Source organism: Protomyctophum parallelum, assembly GCF_964188405.1.
Source record: "Protomyctophum parallelum genome assembly, chromosome: 12".
NCBI lineage: Eukaryota > Metazoa > Chordata > Actinopteri > Myctophiformes > Myctophidae > Protomyctophum > Protomyctophum parallelum.
In genome coordinates, this window is record NC_139712.1 from 9,126,853 (window position 1) to 9,151,852 (window position 25,000).

The window sequence follows — 25,000 nt, forward strand, 5'->3', positions numbered from 1 at the left end:
ACGGTATATGCGATAGAGAGAGCACTTTAACAGAACAATCTCTGCGTTCTAATTACCTCCCGCTAAATAGCCTGACGGTTTTCTAAAGCAATAAGATGGCGGAGCGCAGATAGCTTGAAGGTGAAAGGGGGGGAACAGTGTCAGTATTAACCCATTCAGGCCTGAGAAAACGATTCTACAAAATGATCTTCTAAATCCTGACGGTTTTCTGAAAGACCCCCTGTTTCTATGTCAGTCGTTCTGAAACATCTTCATGTCAAGGACCCCCAAAAATATATGTAAATCGGCCGCCGACCCCCCCCCCCCCCCCCCCCCCCCCCATCTGAAAACATGTTGTTCCAGGGACCCCCTCCTCCCAGAAGCGAAGATATGAGTTCAAACAAACGTTCGCGTGTGAAAGAATATATATTCAAAGGATTTACAACCCACATTTTCATGGTTTTTCAAAAATTGCAGACCTATACAAGCTGGTAGCGCGGCACTCGGTGCCGCGCTATGAGCTTGTAGATCTGCTATTTTTCAATAGCTAAAGCATAACATAATGCTTCAAACACGCCCAAAGTGGATTAAATGTATCCTCCTCTGATAAGGACCCTGAGAGATCTCGCTGTGCATAGTTGACTCTCTTCACGGTAGAGTATAGTGAGGGTTTGAAAAGATTTTTATTTTTTTATAGATTCTAACATCAAGATGTGAATAAAACTTATCAACTTATCAGCAGGGTGATATCATCATGTTACTTATTACTATTACTCTTTAGAAAGGTAATAGTATTATTAAAGTAAAAAAAATATATATATACTTATTACTTGGAATCAAGAGTAATGTTATTATTACTAAAACATGCATTAACCCTTTCTGAACGGGAACGCATTTTGGTGTCGGCATCATGTTATGCTTTAGCTATTGCAAAAATAGCAGATCTACAAGCTCATAGCGCGCCACCGAGTGGCGCGCTACGAGCTTGTAGGTCTGCTATTTAGAAAAATCGAAGAACGACTGACATTTTTTAGAATCTGATCTCGGGTCAGAATGGGTTATAATCAGACCAGTGTGTGTCCAGTGGAAACCTCGTATGAATCTGATCTCAGGTCAGAATGGGTTAAACACTTGGATTTTGTGTCCCTCCAGTCCCGATTGGCCAGTAGTAGAGCGATGCTAAGTTTGAATTAGTGTAAAACTTTTCTGGGCCGTTTTGTAGGCAGGGCCGTTTTCTGGGCACGTTTTGGATTAATTGTGCAGAAAAGGCCGTTTCTGAACCCACGTCATCTCAGAGCTACAGAATGAGCATAGAGAGAGAGGGCGCATATGGAGCTATATAGGAGCTACAGAATGAGCGTAGGGAGAGAGAGGGCACATATGGAGCTAACGCAGACAGACTCACCGTCTGTTGAGAGACAACAGTTTGTTTTATACAAAAGTGAACATGAACCGTACTTTGCCCTCTGCCAGCCTGACTCACAGCACTGAGCGCTGGTAAAACAGGTTTGTATACTAGTAGGTGTTTTGTGTATCTGTCAAAGCCCCTGCCTCTGAAAAGGCTCCGCACAGCCAGAGTCCTTGCTCCACAACACACTATACAATGTGAAGGACTAACTGTACGGTGCTTCTGTTTGAGTATAAACGTTAATGTCTCTCTCCCTTCCTCTCTGTTTGAGTACAACGTTAATGTCTCTCTCTCTTCCTCCCTCTCTCTCTCTCTCTCTCTCTCTGTGCAGGTAACGAGCTGTTGTACCGAACGCGTGAAGGGACGTCGTGAGGTTCAACGTTGACACCAACGAGAGGACCGTCTTGGTGCATAACAAGAAGTTTGTAAGTTTGTTGTTGTCATTAATTTCTGTAACATTCCCTTTATTTAACCATATTAAACACTGGGATCCCTATTTTGGGGCACATCGTATATAGGTAAAATGTAAAAAAAAGGTGCTATTTCCGTCGCGTGAAGTGGTTCAAAGTGGGGTATACACACTTTATCCTTGTTGTATGCGTTGGATATTCAAAAATCACACCCGTGTGAAGTAAGTGGTGCAACTCCGTGTGGGGGTCCCCGGGGGGGTCCCCCCCACCCCGGGGACCCCCGGGGACCCCCACTTTTGCCCTTACTGGTACTCTAAACGGACATACCCAGGCGCAGCAGCCAGCCAGGCAGGCACCCACACACACACACACATAGTCACTTAAAGATGGAGTGCCACAATGTTTGTTTTTTTCCAGTTTTTCATGTGTCTATACACTAAACCCAAGCGTTTAGGTTATAAACAGTATTAAACACTTATTTGTAACATTTTTTAAACGTGTCACAGTGTTTAGATTATAAACAGAAGAACATGTTTAATCCCTGTAACACTTTTTAAACACATAAACGTGTTTAGTTTTTACATTCAAAGTCAGTCATATTATCGGTGTTTAGAATTTGTTCTTGTGAGGTGTTTGAGTGACTTGTGTTTCTACTGTATTTTATGACCATTAATAAACACTTGGCATTTTATTAATTACACACATGGTGTTTAGGGGAAACGTGTCGCATGTTCAGGGATTTACAGTGATATATGAGGTGACAGTTCTTCATTAGACACCCTGGAGTCGTTTTTGTATGTGCAATGGTGTATTAACTTGTAATTTAGGGTTGCATCTGCTATTTCTTAGCTTTAATTTGTGATTTTTTTTTATTTTAAGAATAACCCAAACTTCTATTCTGGTCCCTGGCCAAATGCTTTGCATATACCGAGTTATAGAGAACACTAGTCCACAGAACTAAAGAACGGCCCCGGAGTCAGTGGTCCGTTCACCAAATTAACTCATTCTGAACGGGAACCCATTTTGGTGTTAGCATCATGTTATGCTTTAGCTATTGAAAAATAGCAGATCTACAAGCTCATAGCGCGCCACCGAGTGGCGCGCTACGAGCTTGCAGATCTGCTATTTTTGAAAATCGAAGAACGACTGACATTTTTTAGAATCTGATCTCAGGTCAGAATGGGTTCATCAGACCAGTGTGTGTGTCCAGTGGAAACCTCGTATGAATCTGATCTCAGGTCAGCATGGGTTAAAAAAGTTTTGTCACTGTGTCAGCATAATAATCAGCATAGCTCCCAGATCGAGCCCTCCCTTTATCATCCATTTGATCCATCATTATCGCTCTCCTTCGCAAAAGAATGCCTCGTTAACGTCTGGGTTAAGCGGGGCGGGCGTTTTGAGGGAGAGGGAGAGAGAGCGTGCGCGTCACGTCTCGAGTCAGCACCGACACACAAACATTATGTCCGCCATCAAATCAGAAAGCCCCCAAAGCGCCGCAAAGATTAATGTGTCGCCTGTTTTTTGTGCGACGCGGTAGTCACGGGCCATCTGTCAACGGCGGGCCGCGGCATTAATGAAAAATTATACCACGCATGGTTAACCCATTCTGAACGGGAACCCATTTTTTGGTGTCGGCATCATGTTATGCTTTTAGCTATTGGAAAATAGCAGATTCTACAAGCTCATAGCGCGCCACCGAGTGGCGCGCTAACGAGCTTGTAGGTCTGCTATTTTTGAAAAATCGAAGAACGACTGACATTTTTTAGAATCTGATCTCAGGTCAGAATGGGTTATAATCAGACCAGTGTGTGTCCTAGTGGAAACCTCGTATGAATCTGATCTCGGGTCAGAATGGCTTAAAGGTCTCATCCTTCTGTCTGTCTTTTCTTCTGTTCCAGGAGATGTACAAGGCCCAGCAGGTATGCGGTGTCCCCAGACATGAAGCACGTACTGCTGGCTTACAACGTGGCAACGGTAAGCACCCCCCCCCAACAACCCCCCCCCCTCTCATTTAGTCTTATTTCGAAATCCTTAATGTAGTTTTGTGACAGACAGGCAAAGACGACAAGAATAATAAGACAATTTACTGTGCAACAACGAGGTATGCAATTTCCTGATACAGACAGGATAAACGATTATATAAGACATACAAAACAGCCAATAGCAATATGCGAGTATATAATCAATGTATATAGCGTGATTAACATTGTCAATGAAGCACGGTAGGTATAGCAGCGTTATAAGGACAGACTCTTTTCCTCATTTTAAATCACTCCTATAAGGACCCATTTCTACAATGCTGATTTTAATCCTGATCCTGTGATTTCCAGTGGCGTGCACAGACATTTAGAGGGGCAGGTGCTCAAGTGAAAAAAAGGGCACCGCGTGCTAAGGCTGTCCCCAAACATTCAAGGTTCGAATGTTCGCTCGTTAGGGTTGGCACTCAAATCTTAATTAATGGGCTTGAACCATTCGTTTTTTTTAATATAATGTTTATTTTAAAAAAATATATTTTTTATATTTTTTATTTTTTATTAACTTGAAAATATATCTCTGCGAGAATGCGATATGAACATGTAAAAAAAAAAGTAAGTTTCTAGTGCATTCAGAAGTTACGATTTTTTTTAAGAAATCTCCCCTTATTGTTCTGCTGTGCACATCATTTGGTGATCAGAGACTGACGCGTCTCTCTCTCTCCTCTCTCTCTCATCTCTCTCTCTCTCTCTCTCTCTCTCTCTCCTCTCTCTCATCTCTCTCTCTCTCTCTCTCTTCTCTCTCTCACAAAACACACACGCCAGCATGATCGCTTTTCTTACTAGCAGCCATAATATATTAGCATATGCTCTCTAGCATGATAGCAAAAAAGGAGTGAACTCTGATCATTGTTAAGCAAAACGGTCACGGAAGATCTGCTTTTTCCCTGTGCCCACTTCTTGTGAGTGTGGAAGAACACACTTTTGTTGCATTAAGAGCAGGGTAAATATGAAGTTTTGCGCCACGGCCTTGTGTTTATATTCCTCTTACATACCGGTAGGCTGTATGTTATTGTCGCAACAACACAACGTTGTGTGTCCTGAGTGAGGGGGCCTTCCAGAGCGAGGGGGCTTCTGACGGCGTCGCTTACTCGCTTCCCCTCTGTCAGAGGAGGAAGCGACGCGCAGCCGTCGGGGGAAACCCCCCAAACCGACTGCTCCCCCGCCCTTCCGAAAACTGCTACAGAAACTCAGACGCTCTGATCGAGACACAAATGGTCCGAATGTTCACTCGAAAATTCCTGCCGAAGTTCGAGTCCTATAAAATAAGGGCTAGGGTACAGCCTTACCGCGTGCAGCACATTTTCGGGCAGGGAACCCATTTTGGTGCTTTAGCTATTGAAAAATAGCAGATCTACAAGCTCATAGCGCGCCACCGAGTGGCGCGCTACGAGCTTGTAGGTCTGCTATTTTCTTTAATCGAAGAACCACTGACATAGAAACATAGCTTTAGATTGTGGTGGCCTAAATAATATAGTAGAAGCGTTTATTTATCAAGATTTGATCAATGTCACATGGTCCACACACTACAAATTAGGGGGAAAAAATAACGTTTTTTTTTTTTTTTTTTTTAGCACATTGCCAAAAGGGCAGGAGGTGCTCTAGCACCCCCTAGTGTCTATCTGTGCACGCCACTGCCTTTGGATGTACGATATCATGTTCTATGCTCTTGTCGTTCAGCACGTTGTGACCTTGTTCTTGAAAGGTTCTATATAAATACAGCTTTATTATTGTTATTATTATTATTATTATAAAGGCGAGACATGACGTCCTGCGCATGCAGTCGTCTGGAGAATTATTGTTCACAGCGTCATTCTGTTCCGTGCGTCCGATCTCTCTCCGGATATACATCCTGGCTATATGGCTTTGTGATCGTGAAAATGGACCCCGTGTAAATTCCTATGTGTCCCTACAATATATACTTCAGCTCTTTTGAAAATAGCAGATCTACAAGCTCACACGACACATTTGAAAACGTTAAGCTTTTGGCACTTTAACCCTCTAAGACCCAGCGTTGCTTTTTAGCAGCAATTTTATTTTATTTAATTACTATTTTTTTATTATTCTTTTCTGTTCTTTTTTCACCTAAACGTCATCAGTGATGTTCATTGCAATGCCATTTCAATGCCATTGGTCATGATATTTGCATATAAATACCCCCCCACAGAGGCTGAAATTCACACAAATTAAAAAAGTTTGAACATTTTTTAACCTAAGACTTTTGACCTTTACCCTAATAAAAGTAGGTAAAATAATTGTAATATATGTTTTTTTTGTGATCATTAGAATGTCTAGAACATGTTTTATTCATTATTGTGAAATATATCCCCAAAATGTAAAATTATTAATTTATTATATTATTATATAATTATTATATAATTATTATAAATTTTTCATCAAACTTTTTTAACATGTTTTTTGTCTTAGTCCTAGTAGTACAAAGTAGTAGTAAGGTTGAAATCTATTTTTTGAAAGTAGAAATTAATGCGGGTGTTAAAACGCATGATCCGTATGATTAACCTGGGGACGTGTGGTGGACACGTCTTAAGGTGTTATCTCTTTAACACGGGATTGAATCATCCATGTTTTTCTCAGCGGCCGTTGCTATAGGCAACGCCTTGCTCAGCCCGTCGTGGAGTCTGTTTTCCCGCGAGCGCGCGGCCATTCACTTCCTGGTTCACAGGGGCCGACAATCATCCTTATTTACTCTGAATCTACGCTGCCTCTGCGCTAGGGATGGAGCTCGATAACCGATACCCGATAAAATCCAAAAACAAGCTTATTGAGTGCCCGTTATCAATATGTTTTGGGCTTATATCGAGCCTGTTGTGGAGCATAGCGGCCCGTGGCGTCATGTTTTAAACAATCATGGCAAGAGGCGATCAAGAAATACATGTAATCATCCACGGCTGGCACAAACATGTCGGTATAAAAAGTGTATTCATACCTGCCAACCTGCAGCGCTGCCCGGGGTAAACAAAATACACTTCACAGTTTCTTTAACCCATTCTGACCTGAGATCAGATTCATACGAGGTTTCCACTGGACACACACTGGTCTGATTAACCCATTCTGACCTGAGATCAGATTCTAAAAAAATGTCAGTCGTTCTTCGAATTTTTCAAAATAGCAGACCTACAAGCTCGTAGCGCGCCACTCGGTGGCGCGCTATGAGCTTGTAGATCTGCTATTTTTCAATAGCTAAAGCATGACATGATGCTGACACCAAAATGGGTTCCCCCGTTCAGAATGGGTTAAAGAGAGGTCAGTTTTCAGAGTAAAATCTCCCTCATCTGCTTGGCACTCTATAGCGCTTTTATTCTGATAAATTCCCCCCGGCACCCAATAATATTAAGTATAGTTGGAATCCAATACTTTTAATGTATTTACTCGTGTCAATTTTGAATGGAGGACATGTACTCGTAACATAGCATTACATTGTGATATTGATACTTTTACTTAAGTAAGAAATGTGAGTAGTACTTTCCTTCACCGCTGGCTTGCGCATAATGGAACAGGCGTGTTGGGCTTGCTTGATTTTCTTAACCCATTCTGACCTGAGATCAGATTCATACGAGGTTTCCACTGGACACACACGGGTCTGATTAACCCATTCTGACCTGAGATCAGATTCTAAAATGTCAGTCATTCTTCGATTTTTTCAAAAATAGCAAAAGCACGACATGATGCTATAACACCAAAATTGGGTTCCCGTTCAGAATGGGTTAATTATCCAGAGTGACAGGCAGAATATGTCAGCCGCCTCAGTCAGTCAGTCAGTCAGTCAGTCAGTCAGTCAGTCAGTCAGTCAGTCAGTCAGTCAGTCAGTCAGTCAGTCAGTCAGTCAGTCCAGTCAGTCAGTCAGTCAGTCAAGTCAGTCAGGCGGAGAGGAGCAAGTAATGGTGGTCAGGTGTGTGTGTGTGTGTGTGTGTGTGTGTGTGTGTGTGTGCAGGTCGGGTGGTGGGTGTGTGTGTGTGCAGGTCGGGTGGTGGGTGTGTGTGTGCGTGCGTGCAGGTCGGGTGGTGTGTGTGGGTGTGCATGTGTGCAGGTCGGGTGGTGGGTGTGTGGGTGTGCGTGCGTGCAGGTCGGGTGGTGTGTGTGTGTGTGTGTGTGTGTGTGCGTGCGTGCAGGTCGGGTGGGGGGGGGGGGGTGTGTGCCTGCCGTCTCACATGGCTGGATGTCTCTACAGTAGAAGCCGTACAGTGGAACCGTACAGCAAAGCAAAGATAGGAAGAAAACACAGAACGCCCTCCTCCTCCTCCTCCTCCTCCTCCTCCTCCTCCTCCTCCTCCCCCCCCCCCCCCCCCCCCCCACGACTCTGCACACACGGAGACAAGCTGGAGAAGAGAGAGAGAGAGAGAGAGAGAGAGAGAGAGAGAGAGAGAGAGAGATAATGTGTTTTGTAGGTCGAACGCTCTCTCTCTCTCTGCGGTGTGAGGGATGTGACGTTTTAGAGCAGGGGTTCTTAACTCATTCTGACCTGAGATCAGATTCATACGAGGTTTCCACTGGACACACACACTGGTCTGATTATAACCCATTCTGACCTGAGATCAGATTCTAAAAAAATGTCAGTCGTTCTTCGATTTTTCAAAGGGCCCGGTTCGCGTCCGAAACGGTTAAGAAATGACAGTTACCGTGTGGGGGTCCCTCTACTGTACTGTACTGTACTGTACTGTACTGTACTGTACTGTACTGTACTGTACTGTACTGTACTGTACTGTACTGTACTGTACTGTACTGTACTGTACTGTACTGTACTGTACTGTACTGTACGGTACGGTACGGTACGGTACGGTACTGTACTGTACTGTACTGTACTGTACTGTACTGTACTGTACTGTACTGTACTGTACGGTACGGTACGGTACGGTACGGTACTGTACTGTACTGTACTGTACTGTACTGTCACTGTACTGGCACACCCGAAATCAACATATATATATATACAGTTAATATGTGCGTGTGTGTCTTAGATTGCGCACAGGTGGTGAAAAACAACCATGCTGTTTTCGTGCTCAGACGAAACACACCCACACACACACACACACACACACACACACACACACACACACACACACACACACACACACACACACACACACACACACATATAGTCACTTAAGAATAAATGCCACATATCATGAATGCAGGATCCGATCGCTGATTGTTGTTGCTCGGCCTCCCAGCCCGATCATTCCCGGCTCTCGGGTCCCGACAGGCATCGCTGTGATCGAGGCAACAACGACCACACTTTGCAATTTCGTTGAAGTCATATTATAGCTGTTGTGATCGTCCACAACAACGCCGTGTTCCTCACACGAGGAGAGCACTTCACAGCGCCCACTCTCAACCGCAGCTCAATTATCCCATTCTGACCTGAGATCAGATTCATACGAGGTTTCCACTGGACACACACTGGTCTGATTAACCCATTCTGACCTGAGATCAGATTCTAAAAATGTCAATCGCTCTTCGATTTTTCAAAAATAGCAGACCTACAAGCTCATAGCGCGCCACTCGGTGGCGCGCTATGAGCTTGTAGATCTGCTATTTTTCAATAGCTAAAGCATAACATGATGCTAATACCAAAATGGGTGCCCGTTCAGAATGGGTTAAAAGCTCTCGAATGAAATGACTCACCGGCAGGCAGTCTGCCGTAGGTGGTGGTAATGGTGATTGAAGCCTGCAGTATACCTGGCAATTACAGCTGTAAGTGTGTGTGGTCGTTTTTTCTTCTTTTTTTTCTCTTTTTTTTTTTACAACGTGTCGCTCAAGTTCAACACAGCACAGCCCTCTACAGATTACACACACTTTATTTATTTCGGTATTTATACAAACCGCAATGATTGACTGGGGGATTTACGTATAGCGGCCGCTATGCCTGCAGCACCACTGAGAAAGAAGTTAATAATATACTACAACTCTTAGCCCATTCTGAACGGGCACCCATTTTGGTGTCAGCATCATGTTATGCTTTAGCTATTGAAAAATAGCAGATCTACAAGCTCATATCGCGCCACCGAGTGGCGCGATACGAGCTTGTAGGTCTGCTATTTTTTTTTAAATCGAAGAACGACTGAATTTTTTTAGAATCTGATCTCAGGTCAGAATGGGTTCGTCAGACCGGTGTGTGTCTGGCGGAAACCTCGTATGAATCTGATCTCAGGTCAGAATGGGTTATAGGTGGTTTCAGGGAGTTCTTATCTTATGGGGCCTTTATGGGGTTCTGTAGAAGTTCTGTGAAAGTCTTATTCTTCTCACACATCACGTCTTCTCCTTCCCTCCAGCTGTACCAGTATTCCTACACTGCCTTCTACATCATCTGCAGTCTGGAGACGCCGTGAGTATTATTTCATTTAGTTCGTACTTTTAGTCGTACTGGACTCGGCTGTTGTTTTCTTTTTAATTAATTTGATATTGAAGTAAATTTTACTCCCACTACACTAACTAAACTACTAGGCCAAAGCATCAGACGATCGGACGATGAAGAAACACGCAGGCAGAGAGGTGAACTGAAGTTTAGATTTGTATTTATTGCAAACAACCGAGACCAAAAAAACAGCAGAGCTTCCCGCGGCCCATGAGCTGTGGGCCACGGAGCACAGAGCAGACTGACTGTGGGTCAGCCTGCCCCAAACAAGACTCTCACTCAACATTGTATTTACAGGACATTATATGCAGTCTTAAACATCAAACAGTTTGGGTTTCTGGGAGGGGTTTTAAAAACTTTTAACATATCAACAGTGGCATAGAAATGCATACAGAGTGGTCTCTTCGTTGAAACAATAGTATGCAGATCAACAACTTGCATAGGAATATGTTTTGTGTTTTGATTCCACCTGAGGGTATAGCTTCACAGGAGTAATGAACAATGCAGAGTTACTTGACTGAATGATTGCTTTCAGCTAGACAGACAGCTCTTGAATAGACAATTGACTTAAGCCCCATTCACATTGCACAAGCTAGCTTCTGCTTTAGCTTTGCGGTCCCATGTTATCTCTATGCAGAGCAGCTTTTGCGTTTTGAAGCTGGGAATGAACAGCTTTTTTTTGGTGAGAACGGGGCTTTAGGCCTACTTAGCATCAGTGCAGTGACATTTGACTTCAGCACGGAAATGTAGTTGATTATAGCATGATATAGTATAAAGATTATTGTCCAGATACGACAATATATTCATGATACAATTCATAGAGAGAGCAGTGTACAGAATTATCAGGATATTGCACAAAAAGCCAGAGGACTTATTTCCATTGTGATCCAAATGAATGAATAAATAAATAAATAGAAGAACATGTGTACTATAGCATTACAGTATTAATGACGTTTACAACCGGCCATCATAGATCAATAAACAAAAGACAATAAATAGATATAAATAGATAAATACAGCACTATACTAACTTGCCCATCAGCCACTTTTTCAACATCTTTTTAACCCATTCTGAACGGGAACCCATTTTGGTATTAGCGTCATGTTATGCTTTAGCTATTGAAAAATAGCAGATCTACAAGCTCGTAGCGCGCCACCGAGTGGCGCGCTACGAGCTTGTAGGTCTGCTATTTTTTGAAAAATCGAAGAACGACTGACATTTTTAGAATCTGATCTCAGGTCAGAATGTAGCGGGTTCTCAAAGTGGGGGTCCATGAGTGGGTTGCCAGGGGGTCCCCGCAGCTAAATTACATTCACAGCAAAAACCCGATCACGTCGTCGTATAGGGTGTTCCTTTTGGCACAAATACATATTTTTCTGTAGCCAATTACACGTCATTTCGGAAGCTTGACACCAGTGTTGTTTTTGGCAGCAAATTTCTATTTTAGTTTTAGTCATAGTCTCTTGAATAGTTTTCACTTAGTTTTAGTCACATTTTAGTCAACTGGAATGTCTTAGTGCATGTTAGTCTAGTTTTAGTCGACTAAATGTCAAGGTTTTAGTCGACTAAATCTACAGTTGATTTAGTCGACTAGAATGTATTTTGGCGGGTCTTGATGCCGTCGTAATGAGTGTTTTTACTCTTGCTGAAAATAGCTCACAACGCGTTGCGTTGTGAGCTTGTAGATCGGCTATTTTCAGCATGCAACCAAGTGTAAAATGACTTATAGTGGATCTCTTGTCCACTAGTCCCTTCCTAACATTTTAGTCTAGTTTTTATTTGTCGACGAAATTGTCAGTATATTATTTAGTCTTAGTTTTAGTCATCGTAGCTTAGTTTGAATTTAGTTTTTGTCAGTGAAAATACGTAGTCGACGAACATTTTCCGTCTTAGTTTTAGTCGACGAAAACAACACTGCTTGACATGAACACGTTTGAGAAGCAGACAGTGCTGTGTTTATGTGAACATGATGTGAAAACAGTTTGAGGAGCAGACAGTGCTGTGTTTATGTGAACATGATGTGAAAACAGTTTGAGAAGCAGACAGTGCTGTGTTTATGTGAACATGATGTGAAAACAGTTTGAGAAGCAGACAGTGCTGTGTTGATGTGAACATGATGTGAAAACAGTTTGAGGAGCAGACAGTGCTGTGTTTATGTGAACATGATGTGAAAACAGTTTGAGGAGCAGACAGTGCTGTGTTGATGTGAACATGATGTGAAAACAGTTTGAGGAGCAGACAGTGCTGTGTTTATGTGAACATGATGTGAAAACAGTTTGAGGAGCAGACAGTGCTGTGTTTATGTGAACATGATGTGAAAACAGTTTGAGGAGCAGACAGTGCTGTGTTGATGTGAACATGATGTGAAAACAGTTTGAGGAGCAGACAGTGCTGTGTTGATGTGAACATGTGATGTGAAAACAGTTTGAGGAGCAGACAGTGCTGTGTTGATGTGAACATATGATGTGAAAACAGTTTGAGGAGCAGACAGTGCTGTGTTGATGTGAACATATGATGTGAAAACAGTTTGAGGAGCAGACAGTGCTGTGTTGATGTGAACATGATGTGAAAACAGTTTGAGGAGCAGACAGTGCTGTGTTGATGGAACATGATGTGAAAACAGTTTGAGGAGCAGACAGTGCTGTGTTGATGTGAACATGATGTGAAAACAGTTTGAGGAGCAGACAGTGCTGTGTTGATGGAACACATGATGTGAAAACAGTTTGAGGAGCAGACAGTGCTGTGTTGATGGAACATGTGATGTGAAAACAGTTTGAGGAGCAGACAGTGCTGTGTTGATGGAACATATGATGTGAAAACAGTTTGAGGAGCAGACAGTGCTGTGTTGATGTGAACATGTGATGTGAAAACAGTTTGAGGAGCAGACAGTGCTGTGTTGATGTGAACATGATGTGAAAACAGTTTGAGAAGCAGACAGTGCTGTGTTGATGTGAACATGATGTGAAAACAGTTTGAGGAGCAGACAGTGCTGTGTTGATGGAACATGATGTGAAAACAGTTTGAGGAGCAGACAGTGCTGTGTTGATGGAACATGATGTGAAAACAGTTTGAGGAGCAGACAGTGCTGTGTTGATGTGAACATGATGTGAAAACAGTTTGAGGAGCAGACAGTGCTGTGTTGATGGAACATGATGTGAAAACAGTTTGAGGAGCAGACAGTGCTGTGTTGATGGAACATGATGTGAAAACAGTTTGAGGAGCAGACAGTGCTGTGTTGATGGAACATGATGTGAAAACAGTTTGAGGAGCAGACAGTGCTGTGTTGATGTGAACATGATGTGAAAACAGTTTGAGGAGCAGACAGTGCTGTGTTGATGTGAACATGATGTGAAAACAGTTTGAGGAGCAGACAGTGCTGTGTTGATGGAACATGATGTGAAAACAGTTTGAGGAGCAGACAGTGCTGTGTTGATGGAACATGATGTGAAAACAGTTTGAGGAGCAGACAGTGCTGTGTTGATGTGAACATGATGTGAAAACAGTTTGAGGAGCAGACAGTGCTGTGTTGATGGAACATATGATGTGAAAACAGTTTGAGGAGCAGACAGTGCTGTGTTGATGTGAACATGATGTGAAAACAGTTTGAGGAGCAGACAGTGCTGTGTTGATGGTAAGGCTGCAACAACGAATCGATTAAATCGATAAAGATCGATAATTAAAAAAAACGAATTATCTTATCGATTTTTATCGCGGGTGTTTTCCAACATTAAAATGTAACGTAAAGCTGCTTTCTTTTTACCGTTCAGTAACGGCACTAGGCTGAACGAACAATATGCAACGGGTCGGTATAAACACAACACAAGATTGTCTTGAACGTGACCAGAGCGCTCCGCATCTAGTCTCTCTCTCCCAACTTCAGTCTCCCACACACAGTCACACACACACACACACACACACACACACACACACAGAGAGAGAAGGAGAGCGTAGGCTCTATGGCTGCGATGCGCCCAAAACAGCTGATCTGCAAACTCATCAACCGGTTTCAAAATGCCCCAAACAGGTTGTGAGCACGGCCACTGTCCATATTTTTTTGTCTTATGACAAAAAATGCTCCCCAATGTCTGAATCTGTGAGCTTGCATTCTGGCTACGACGAGCACTAGCAGTGTAGCTTGCTAACGATCGTTAGCTCCTCAAATTTGTTCCACCTGTGTGTAATCTCAGCAGCGCATTGAAGTGGGCACAAGGCAAAAGCAGAATCTCCGTGAACGTTTTTGCTTAACAATGATTTATTCAGTGCTGTTTAACTTTGGCAATATGTGATACTAGAGCCTAGACCCTAGAGAACATGCCAATATGGCTAAATAAGAACGGTTTCCCCTATCAGCTAGCATGCTACTTGTAACTTGTGTGCATACTGTGTGTGTGTGTGTGTGTGTGTGTGTGTGTGTGTGTGTGTGTGTGTGTGTGTGTGTGTGTGTGGCTGTGAGCGTGCGTGCGTGCGTGTCCACACAGACTGTGTAGGACAGTGGTTCTCATAGTGGGAGTTCCAGCTACATTATAGATAGTTAGGAAGTAAACCAAGTGGACCCTAAAGGGTCTGTAACAGAGAGTGCAAAAATGGAACCAAATGGACTCGCACGGACTCGCACGCACGTAGATTGAGAGCTGTTCAGCTTGACTGAGAGCGCCACAGTCTGTTGATGCTTTCAGCTATAAAGACTTTACTTTTTAACAAAGCATTCGTTTAGCTTCCCCCACACCCCCAGATGGCTTAGGCCTTTCCTTCAGATCTACACAGAAGTGGTATACGGTAGCTGAACTGCCCCTATAGTCTCTCTCTCTCTCTCTCTCTCTCTCTCTCTCTCTCTCTCTCTCTCCCTCTCTCCCTCTCTCTCCCTCTCTCCACAGAGAGCTGTGAAAGCTCTGGCCATGTGAGACTAAACTGGCCCCCATAACCTACATCACAGTGTGTGGGCTTTAACAATTGAACACTTTAACACTAGAATGGCTCCACGCGTCTCTTCTCTCCCCTCATGGCTCTCCCACACTGTGGAACTCTCTCGTTGCAATCAGAACTGCAGACTGAGTTCACTCCGTATAGTCTGAAAACCCCAGACTCCACCTCTTAGTCTTAGCCCCGTATAGCACTTAGCACTTAGCACTGGCACTTGACCCTACTAGCCTCCATGACCATGAGGCTTATTATGCAAAGGCTAAACTATGTGTAATGTAGATCCATCAGGCGCCCCGGCTGGCCATGGGGAGGCAGTATAGAGACCAGTTCCTTTCCCCTCCATCAGGCGCCCCGGCTGGCCAGGGGGAGGCAGTATAGAGACCAGTTCCTTTCCCCTCCATCAGGCGCCCCGGCTGGCCAGGGGGAGGCAGTATAGAGACCAGTTCCTTTCCCCTCCATCAGGCGCCCCGGCTGGCCAGGGGGAGGCAGTATAGAGACCAGTTCCTTTCCCCTCCATCAGGCGCCCCGGCTGGCCAGGGGGAGGCAGTATAGAGACCAGTTCCTTTCCCCTCCATCAGGCTGGCCAGGGGGAGGAGTTCTTAGTTTACTGTTATGACCCTAAATGACTATTTCTATGCCTTTGACGTATTACCTTGTGTCGTTCTTGCTTATTGTAAATCACTCTGGATCACTAAATGCCTAAATTGCCTAAATTGTAAATTGTAAAATCCATTTCTTCTCAAAATGAGGTCCAGGGACTCTCGGGTCACTTGAGGGGTGTTTACCAAATGGACCCTGACGGGCCTCCAACTCTGTAACGGAGTGTACACAAACATGATCGAGCTGTCGCCATTACAACTTTTTAACCCATTCTGACCTGAGATCAGATTCATACGAGGTTTCCACTGGACACACACTGGTCTGATTAATCCATTCTGACCTGAGATCGGATTCTAGAAATGTCAGTCGCTCTTCGATTTTTCAAAAATAGCAGACCTACAAGCTCGTATCGCGCCACTCGGTGGCGCGATATGAGCTTGTAGATCTGCTATTTTTAAATAGCTAAAGCATAACATGATGCCAACACCAAAATGGGTGCCCGTTCAGAATGGGTTAAGTTGATGATTAACTGTCATACGAATAATTGCAATCAACAATGTAATGTTGTTTTTGGACATTGGAACATTATGAATAACAATTTAGTTTCTGTTTGCCATTTAAGGCTTCGTAATCAACGCATTTCCCAGGACTGATTTGGCAAATAACTGGAGTGGAAATAGCTCATCAACACATTACATTTTTGCTATCATTGGAAAATGTTTGAAAATGTATGTTTTGATTAAATGTTGTTAAAATAAGTACAATATAACCTTAACCCAGGATATACACATAAAAGATACAATATAACCTTAACCCAGGATATACACATCAAATATACAATATAACCTTAACCCAGGATATACACATAAAAGATACAATATAACCTTAACCCAGGATATACACATCAAATATACAATATAACCTTAACCCAGGATGTACACATAAAAGATACAATATAACCTTAACCCAGGATATACACATCAAATATACAATATAACCTTAACCCAGGATATACACATAAAAGATACAATATAACCTTAACCCAGGATATACACATCAAATATACAATATAACCTTAACCCAGGATATACACATAAAAGATACAATATAACCTTAACCCAGGATATACACATCAAATATACAATATAACCTTAACCCAGGATGTACACATAAAAGATACAATATAACCTTAACCCAGGATATACACATAAAATATACAATATAACCTTAACCCAGGATATACACATAAAATATACAATATAACCTTAACCCAGGATATACACATAAAATATACAATATAACCTTAACCCAGGATAGAAAGAGCAGAACATTTTTGAGCGATTATGACGATTATACAGAAATAATTGAGACAATGTAATACTAGATAATATAGTACAGTATGCATTACGGGTCAATTTGGTTCCATGTACTCTTAAATGTAAATGGTGCATTTTATTTAGCGCCTTCAGGCGCTTTACATAGATGGCGCATTACATTCACCCATTCACACACACATTCATACACCTTTACATAGATTGGTGCATCACATTCACCCATTCACACACACATTCACACACCTTTACATAGATTGGTGCATCACATTCACCCATTCACACACACACACACACACACACACACACACACACACACACACACACACACACACACACACACACACACACACACACACACACACACACACACACATTCATACACCTTTACATAGATTGTGCATTACATTCACCCATTCACACACACACACACACACACACACATTCATACACCTTTACATATATTGTGCATCATATTCACCCATTCACACACACATTCACACACCTTTACATGGATTGTGCATTACATTCACCCATTAACACACACACACACACACACACACACACACACACACACACACACACACACACACACACACACACACACACACATTCATACACCTTTACATAGATTGTGCATCACATTCACCCATCCACACACACATTCACACACCTTTACATGGATTGTGCATCACATTCACCCATTCACACACACATTCATACACCTTTACATAGATGGTGCATCACATTCACCCATTCACACACACATCCACACACCTTTACATAGATTGTGCATTACATTCACCCATTCACACACACATTCATATACCTTTACATAGATTGTGCATTACATTCACCCATTCACACACACATCCACACACCTGTACATGGATTGTGCATTACATTCACACATTCACACACACATTCATACACCTTTACATAGATTGTGCATTACATTCACCCATTCACACACACATTCACACACCTGTACATGGATTGTGCATTACATTCACCCATTCACACACATTCATACACCTTTACATAGATTGTGCATCACATTCACCCATTCACACACACATTCACGCACCTTTACATAGATTGGTGCATCACATTCACCCATTCACACACACATTCATACACCTTTACATAGATTGGTGCATCACATTCACCCATCCACACACACATTCACACACCTTTACATAGATTGTGCATTACATTCACCCATTCACACACACATCCACACACCTTTACATACAGTTGTCTGCCATTCATTCTGTCTCATTCATTTTGGAGAGGACTACGTGATCTGCGCATTTCACAATGTATGTCCACTAGGGGGAGTAGAGAGCTATATAAAAATCTGAGACCACTGAAATCAGTGAAATGTAAGTATGTTTTCTCATGCCATTAAAGCCCTTTGAATTGAAAGCGTCAACAGAGAGAGAGAGAGACAGAGACAGAGACAGAGAGAGAGATAATGACTTTGGTGGTTGGTCTTTTTATTACGTCACGTCACGTCATTAACAACTAATAATAATATATTCTACAAGTTGTAGAAACATGTAAGATAACACTAATAGTTGTTAATGACGTGACGTGAAAAATACATTTATTCCACCAGCGTTCTTGTGTTGTTCTACAACACAACACAGGAACGATTTTTTTCAAAAGCAAAAGCGTTTAAAGAGGATTTCAGACAGAATGAATGGCTACCTACTGTAGATTGTGCATTGCATTCACCCATTCACACACACATTCATACACCTTTACATAGATTGTGCATTGCATTCACCCATTCACACACACATTCATACACCTTTACATAGATTGTGCATTACATTCACCCATTCACACACATTCACACACCTGTACATGGATTGTGCATTACATTCACACATTCATACACCTTTACATAGATTGTGCATTACATTCACCCATTCACACACACATTCACACACCTGTACATGGATTGTGCATTACATTCACCGATTCACACACATGCATACACCTTTACATAGATTGTGCATCACATTCACCCATTCACACACACATTCACGCACCTTTACATAGATTGTGCATCACATTCACCCATTCACACACACATTCACGCACCTTTACATAGATTGGTGCATTACATTCACCCATTCACACACACATCCACACACCTTTACATAGATTGTGCATTACATTCACCCATTCACACACACATTCATACACCTTTACATAGATTGTGCATTACATTCACCCATTCACACACACACATTCACACACCTGTACATGGACTGTGCATTACATTCACACATTCACACACACATTCATACACCTTTACATAGATTGTGCATTACATTCACCCATTCACACACACATTCACACACCTGTACATGGATTGTGCATTACATTCACCCATTCACACACATTCATACACCTTTACATAGATTGTGCATCACATTCACCCATTCACACACACATTCACGCACCTTTACATAGATTGGTGCATCACATTCACCCATTCACACACTCATTCATACACCTTTACATAGATTGGTGCATCACATTCACCCATTCACACACACATTCACACACCTTTACATAGATTGTGCATTACATTCACCCATTCACACACCGATGGCGGAGGAAACCATGCAAGGCACCGACCTACACATCAGGAGCAATTTGGGGGTTCAGAGTCTTGCTCAAGGACACTTCGACACCAACTCTGGGGGAGCCCACAGGGTTCGAACTGGCAACCTTACGGTTACCATCCAGCCACTCTATACCCCTGAGCCACCGCCGCCCCTGTGTACAGAATACGGGTCCATTTGGACCTCTTATTTAGAGTTATGGAACCGACTAACCGCTCAAACCTATCTGTGTGCTGCCACCAAGTGGTCGGCGAGCGGAACAGCAGCCGTAATGACCTCGTTCATTCTCATCTCCAGACAGAGACATAAAGCCAAGTGGCAGCTCTTAATGCCACAGGCCTTGCAACGCACAGCGCTTTTAGAGACACAGAGCAAAGTGGCATTAGTATAAAGCACCATACTTAACCCATTCTGACCGGGCACCCATTTTGGTATTAGCATCATGTTATGCTTTAGCTATTTAAAAATAGCAGATCTACAAGCTCATAGCGCGCGCTACGAGCTTGTAGGTCTGCTATTTTTGAAAAATCGAAGAGCGACTGACATTTTTTAGAATCTGATCTCAGGTCAGAATGGGTTCATCAGACCAGTGTGTGTCCAGCGGAAACCTCGTGTGAATCTGATCTCAGGTCAGAATGGGTTAAGCCTGTTTTTTGTACCCTAGGCAGTGCAGAGTTGCGACAACGGAGTTTCGGGCCACATTGTCGAACTTCTGCAAACCTTTCTGTTCTCTCTCTCTGGGGACGTGCGGGCGAGAGACGCTCGTGTGTGCGTGAGTGCGTGTGTGCGTGCGTGCGTGCGTGCGTGCGTGCGTGCGTGCGTGCGTGCGTATTACTATACTTGCGATGACCCGTAATGTCCCCACAATTATATATGGAATGAGTGAGATAAACATTGGTCCTCACAAAGACAAAATGTATACTTTAGTAATGCAAACTAAACTGTGTGTGTGTGTGTGTGTGTGTGTGTGTGTGTGTGTGTGTGTGTGTGTGTGTGTGTGTGTGTGTGTGTGTGTGTGTGTGTGTGTGTGTGTGTGTGTGTGTGTGTGTGTGTGTGTGTGTTTGTGTGTGTGTGTGCACCTTTTAGTTCTTGTAGCAAGGTGCACATGCATTTAGTTTTCTTCTAAAGCACTGAATGGATCCCCTGTGTCTAAATGTATACAAAGTGAGCTGTGTGTGTGTGACTGTATATTAAGCGACGTCTCTTCTTCTGTCCTGTCGTCGCCTCTCAGGGAGACGTGGAACCTCAACCCTCCGGAGGTACGCAACGCCCAGCTGCAGTACGCCGGCTGGGGACCCCGAGGACAGCAGCTGGTAAGAACACTGCACCTCACTGCCCAGTCCGACTACACCTCACTGTCGAGTCCGACTATACACCTCACTGCCGAGTCCGACTACTAATGCATACTAATGCTAACATGCTAATGCTAACATGCTAATGCTAACATGCTAACATGATATCATGCTAACATGCTAATGCTAACATGCTAATGCTAATATGCTAACATGCTAACATGCTAATGCTAACATGCAAATGCTATCATGCTAACATGCTAATGCTAACATGCTAATGCTACACCTCACTGCCGAGTCCGACTATACAATTCACTGCCGAGTCCGACTATACAATTCACTGCCGAGTCCGACTACACAATTCACTGCCGAGTCCGACTACACAATTCACTGCCGAGTCCGACTATACAATTCACTGCCGAGTCCGACTACACAATTCACTGCCGAGTCCGACTACACAATTCACTGCCGAGTCCGATTATACAATTCACTGCCGAGTCCGACTACAATTCACTGCCGAGTCCGACTATACAATTCACTGCCGAGTCCGACTATACAATTCACTGCCGAGTCCGACTACAATTCACTGCCGAGTCCGACTACACAATTCACTGCCGAGTCCGACTACAATTCACTGCCGAGTCCGACTACAATTCACTGCCGAGTCCGACTATACAATTCACTGCCGAGTCCGACTACACAATTCACTGCCGAGTCCGACTATACAATTCACTGCCGAGTCCGACTACAATTCACTGCCGAGTCCGACTACAATTCACTGGCGAGTCCAACTACAATTCACTGCCGAGTCCGACCACAATTCACTGCCGAGTCCGACTATACAATTCACTGCCGAGTCCGACTATACAATTCACTGCCGAGTCCGACTATACAATTCACTGCCGAGTCCGACTACAATTCACTGCCGAGTCCGACTATACAATTCACTGCCGAGTCCGACTACAATTCACTGCCGAGTCCGACTACAATTCACTGCCGAGTCCGACTACACAATTCACTGCCGAGTCCGACTACACAATTCACTGCCGAGTCCGACTACAATTCACTGCCGAGTCTGACTATACAATTCACTGCCGAGTCCGACTACAATTCACTGCCGAGTCCGACTACAATTCACTGCCGAGTCTGACTATACAATTCACTGCCGAGTCCGACTACAATTCACTGCCGAGTCCGACTATACAATTCACTGCAGAGTCCGACTATACAATTCACTGCCGAGTCCGACTACAATTCACTGCCGAGTCCGACTATACAATTCACTGCCGAGTCCGACTACAATTCACTGCCGAGTCCGACTACAATTCACTGCCGAGTCTGACTATACAATTCACTGCCGAGTCCGACTACAATTCACTGCCGAGTCCGACTACAATTCACTGCCGAGTCCGACTATACAATTCACTGCCGAGTCCGACTACAATTCACTGCCGAGTCCGACTACAATTCACTGCCGAGTCTGACTATACAATTCACTGCCGAGTCCGACTACAATTCACTGCCGAGTCCGACTACAATTCACTGCCGAGTCCGACTACAATTCACTGCCGAGTCCGACTATACAATTCACTGCCGAGTCCGACTACAATTCACTGCCGAGTCCGACTACAATTCACTGCCGAGTCTGACTATACAATTCACTGCCGAGTCCGACTACAATTCACTGCCGAGTCCGACTATACAATTCACTGCCGAGTCCGACTATACAATTCACTGCCGAGTCCGACTATACAATTCACTGCCGAGTCCGACTACAATTCACTGCCGAGTCCGACTACAATTCACTGCCGAGTCCGATTATACAATTCACTGCCGAGTCCGACTATACAATTCACTGCCGAGTCCGACTACAATTCACTGCCGAGTCCGACTACAATTCACTGCCGAGTCCGACTATACAATTCACTGCCGAGTCCGACTACAATTCACTGCCGAGTCCGACTACAATTCACTGCCGAGTCCGACTATAATTCACTGCCGAGTCCGACTACAATTCACTGCCGAGTCCGACTATAATTCACTGCCGAGTCCGACTATACAATTCACTGCCGAGTCCGACTACAATTCACTGCCGAGTCCGACTATACAATTCACTGCCGAGTCTGACTACAATTCACTGCCGAGTCCGACTATACAATTCACTGCCGAGTCCGACTACAATTCACTGCCGAGTCCGACTATACAATTCACTGCCGAGTCCGACTATACAATTCACTGCCGAGTCTGACTACAATTCACTGCCGAGTCCGACTATACAATTCACTGCCGAGTCCGACTATACAATTCACTGCCGAGTCCGACTACAATTCACTGCCGAGTCTGACTACAATTCACTGCCGAGTCCGACTATACAATTCACTGCCGAGTCTGACTATACAATTCACTGCCGAGTCTGACTACAATTCACTGCCGAGTCCGACTATACAATTCACTGCCGAGTCCGACTATACAATTCACTGCCGAGTCCGACTACAATTCACTGCCGAGTCCGACTACAATTCACTGCCGAGTCCGACTATACAATTCACTGCCGAGTCCGACTATACAATTCACTGCCGAGTCCGACTATACAATTCACTGCCGAGTCCGACTACAATTCACTGCCGAGTCTGACTATACAATTCACTGCCGAGTCCGACTACAATTCACTGCCGAGTCAGACTATACAATTCACTGCCGAGTCCGACTACAATTCACTGCCGAGTCCGACTATACAATTCACTGCCGAGTCAGACTATACAATTCACTGCCGAGTCCGACTACAATTCACTGCCGAGTCCGACTATACAATTCACTGCCGAGTCCGACTATACAATTCACTGCCGAGTCTGACTATACAATTCACTGACGAGTCTGACTATACAATTCACTGCCGAGTCCGACTATACAATTCACTGCCGAGTCTGACTATACAATTCACTGCCGAGTCCGACTACAATTCACTGCCGAGTCCGACTACAATTCACTGCCGAGTCCGACTATACAATTCACTGCCGAGTCCGACTATACAATTCACTGCCGAGTCTGACTACAATTCACTGCCGAGTCCGACTATACAATTCACTACCGAGTCTGACTATACAATTCACTGCCGAGTCCGACTATACAATTCACTGCCGAGTCCGACTATACAATTCACTGCCGAGTCCGACTATACAATTCACTGCCGAGTCTGACTACAATTCACTGCCGAGTCCGACTATACAATTCACTACCGAGTCTGACTATACAATTCACTGCCGAGTCCGACTATACAATTCACTGCCGAGTCAGACTATACAATTCACTGCCGAGTCCGACTACAATTCACTGCCGAGTCAGACTATACAATTCACTGCCGAGTCAGACTATACAATTCACTGCCGAGTCCGACTACAATTCACTGCCGAGTCAGACTATACAATTCACTGCCGAGTCCGACTACAATTCACTGCCGAGTCCGACTACAATTCACTGCCGAGTCCGACTATACAATTCACTGCCGAGTCCGACTATACAATTCACTGCCGAGTCCGACTATACAATTCACTGCCGAGTCCGACTATACAATTCACTGCCGAGTCCGACTACAATTCACTGCCGAGTCCGACTACAATTCACTGCCGAGTCCGACTACAATTCACTGCCGAGTCCGACTACAATTCACTGCCGAGTCCGACTACAATTCACTGCCGAGTCCGACTACAATTCACTGCCGAGTCCGACTACAATTCACTGCCTGCCAATAATACGCCAGTTGGTTTTGAACACCTTTTCATGTCGAGGAAACCCCCGAATCGCGACGTATTTGACATCCATCTGACAACGTTTTTGCCAGGGACCTCCAGAAGAGAAGATTTGTGTTAACCCATTTTGACCTGAGATCAGATTCTAAAAATGGTCTTCTACATCCTGACAGTTTCTTCTGAAAAAGCTATGTTTCTATGTCAGTCGTTCTTCGATTTTTCAAAAATAGCAGACCTACTGTACTGTACAAGCTCGTAGCTCAAG

At 43.8% G+C, this 25,000-nt stretch overlaps 1 protein-coding gene across 1 annotated transcript in view; it reads left to right on the forward strand.

Annotated features, from left to right (window-relative positions):
- The window catches only part of LOC310868271 (A-type potassium channel modulatory protein DPP6-like), a gene marked incomplete at both ends in the record, with an annotated part of 552,655 nt that overhangs the window by 449,232 nt on the left and 78,423 nt on the right, over nt 1–25,000 (forward strand). Inside the window, 6 exon segments of the mRNA XM_083778624.1 lie at nt 1,719–1,745; nt 1,748–1,812; nt 3,696–3,710; nt 3,712–3,771; nt 10,121–10,173; nt 20,929–21,010. Of these exon segments, the coding sequence (XP_083634750.1) occupies nt 1,719–1,745; nt 1,748–1,812; nt 3,696–3,710; nt 3,712–3,771; nt 10,121–10,173; nt 20,929–21,010 (302 nt within the window).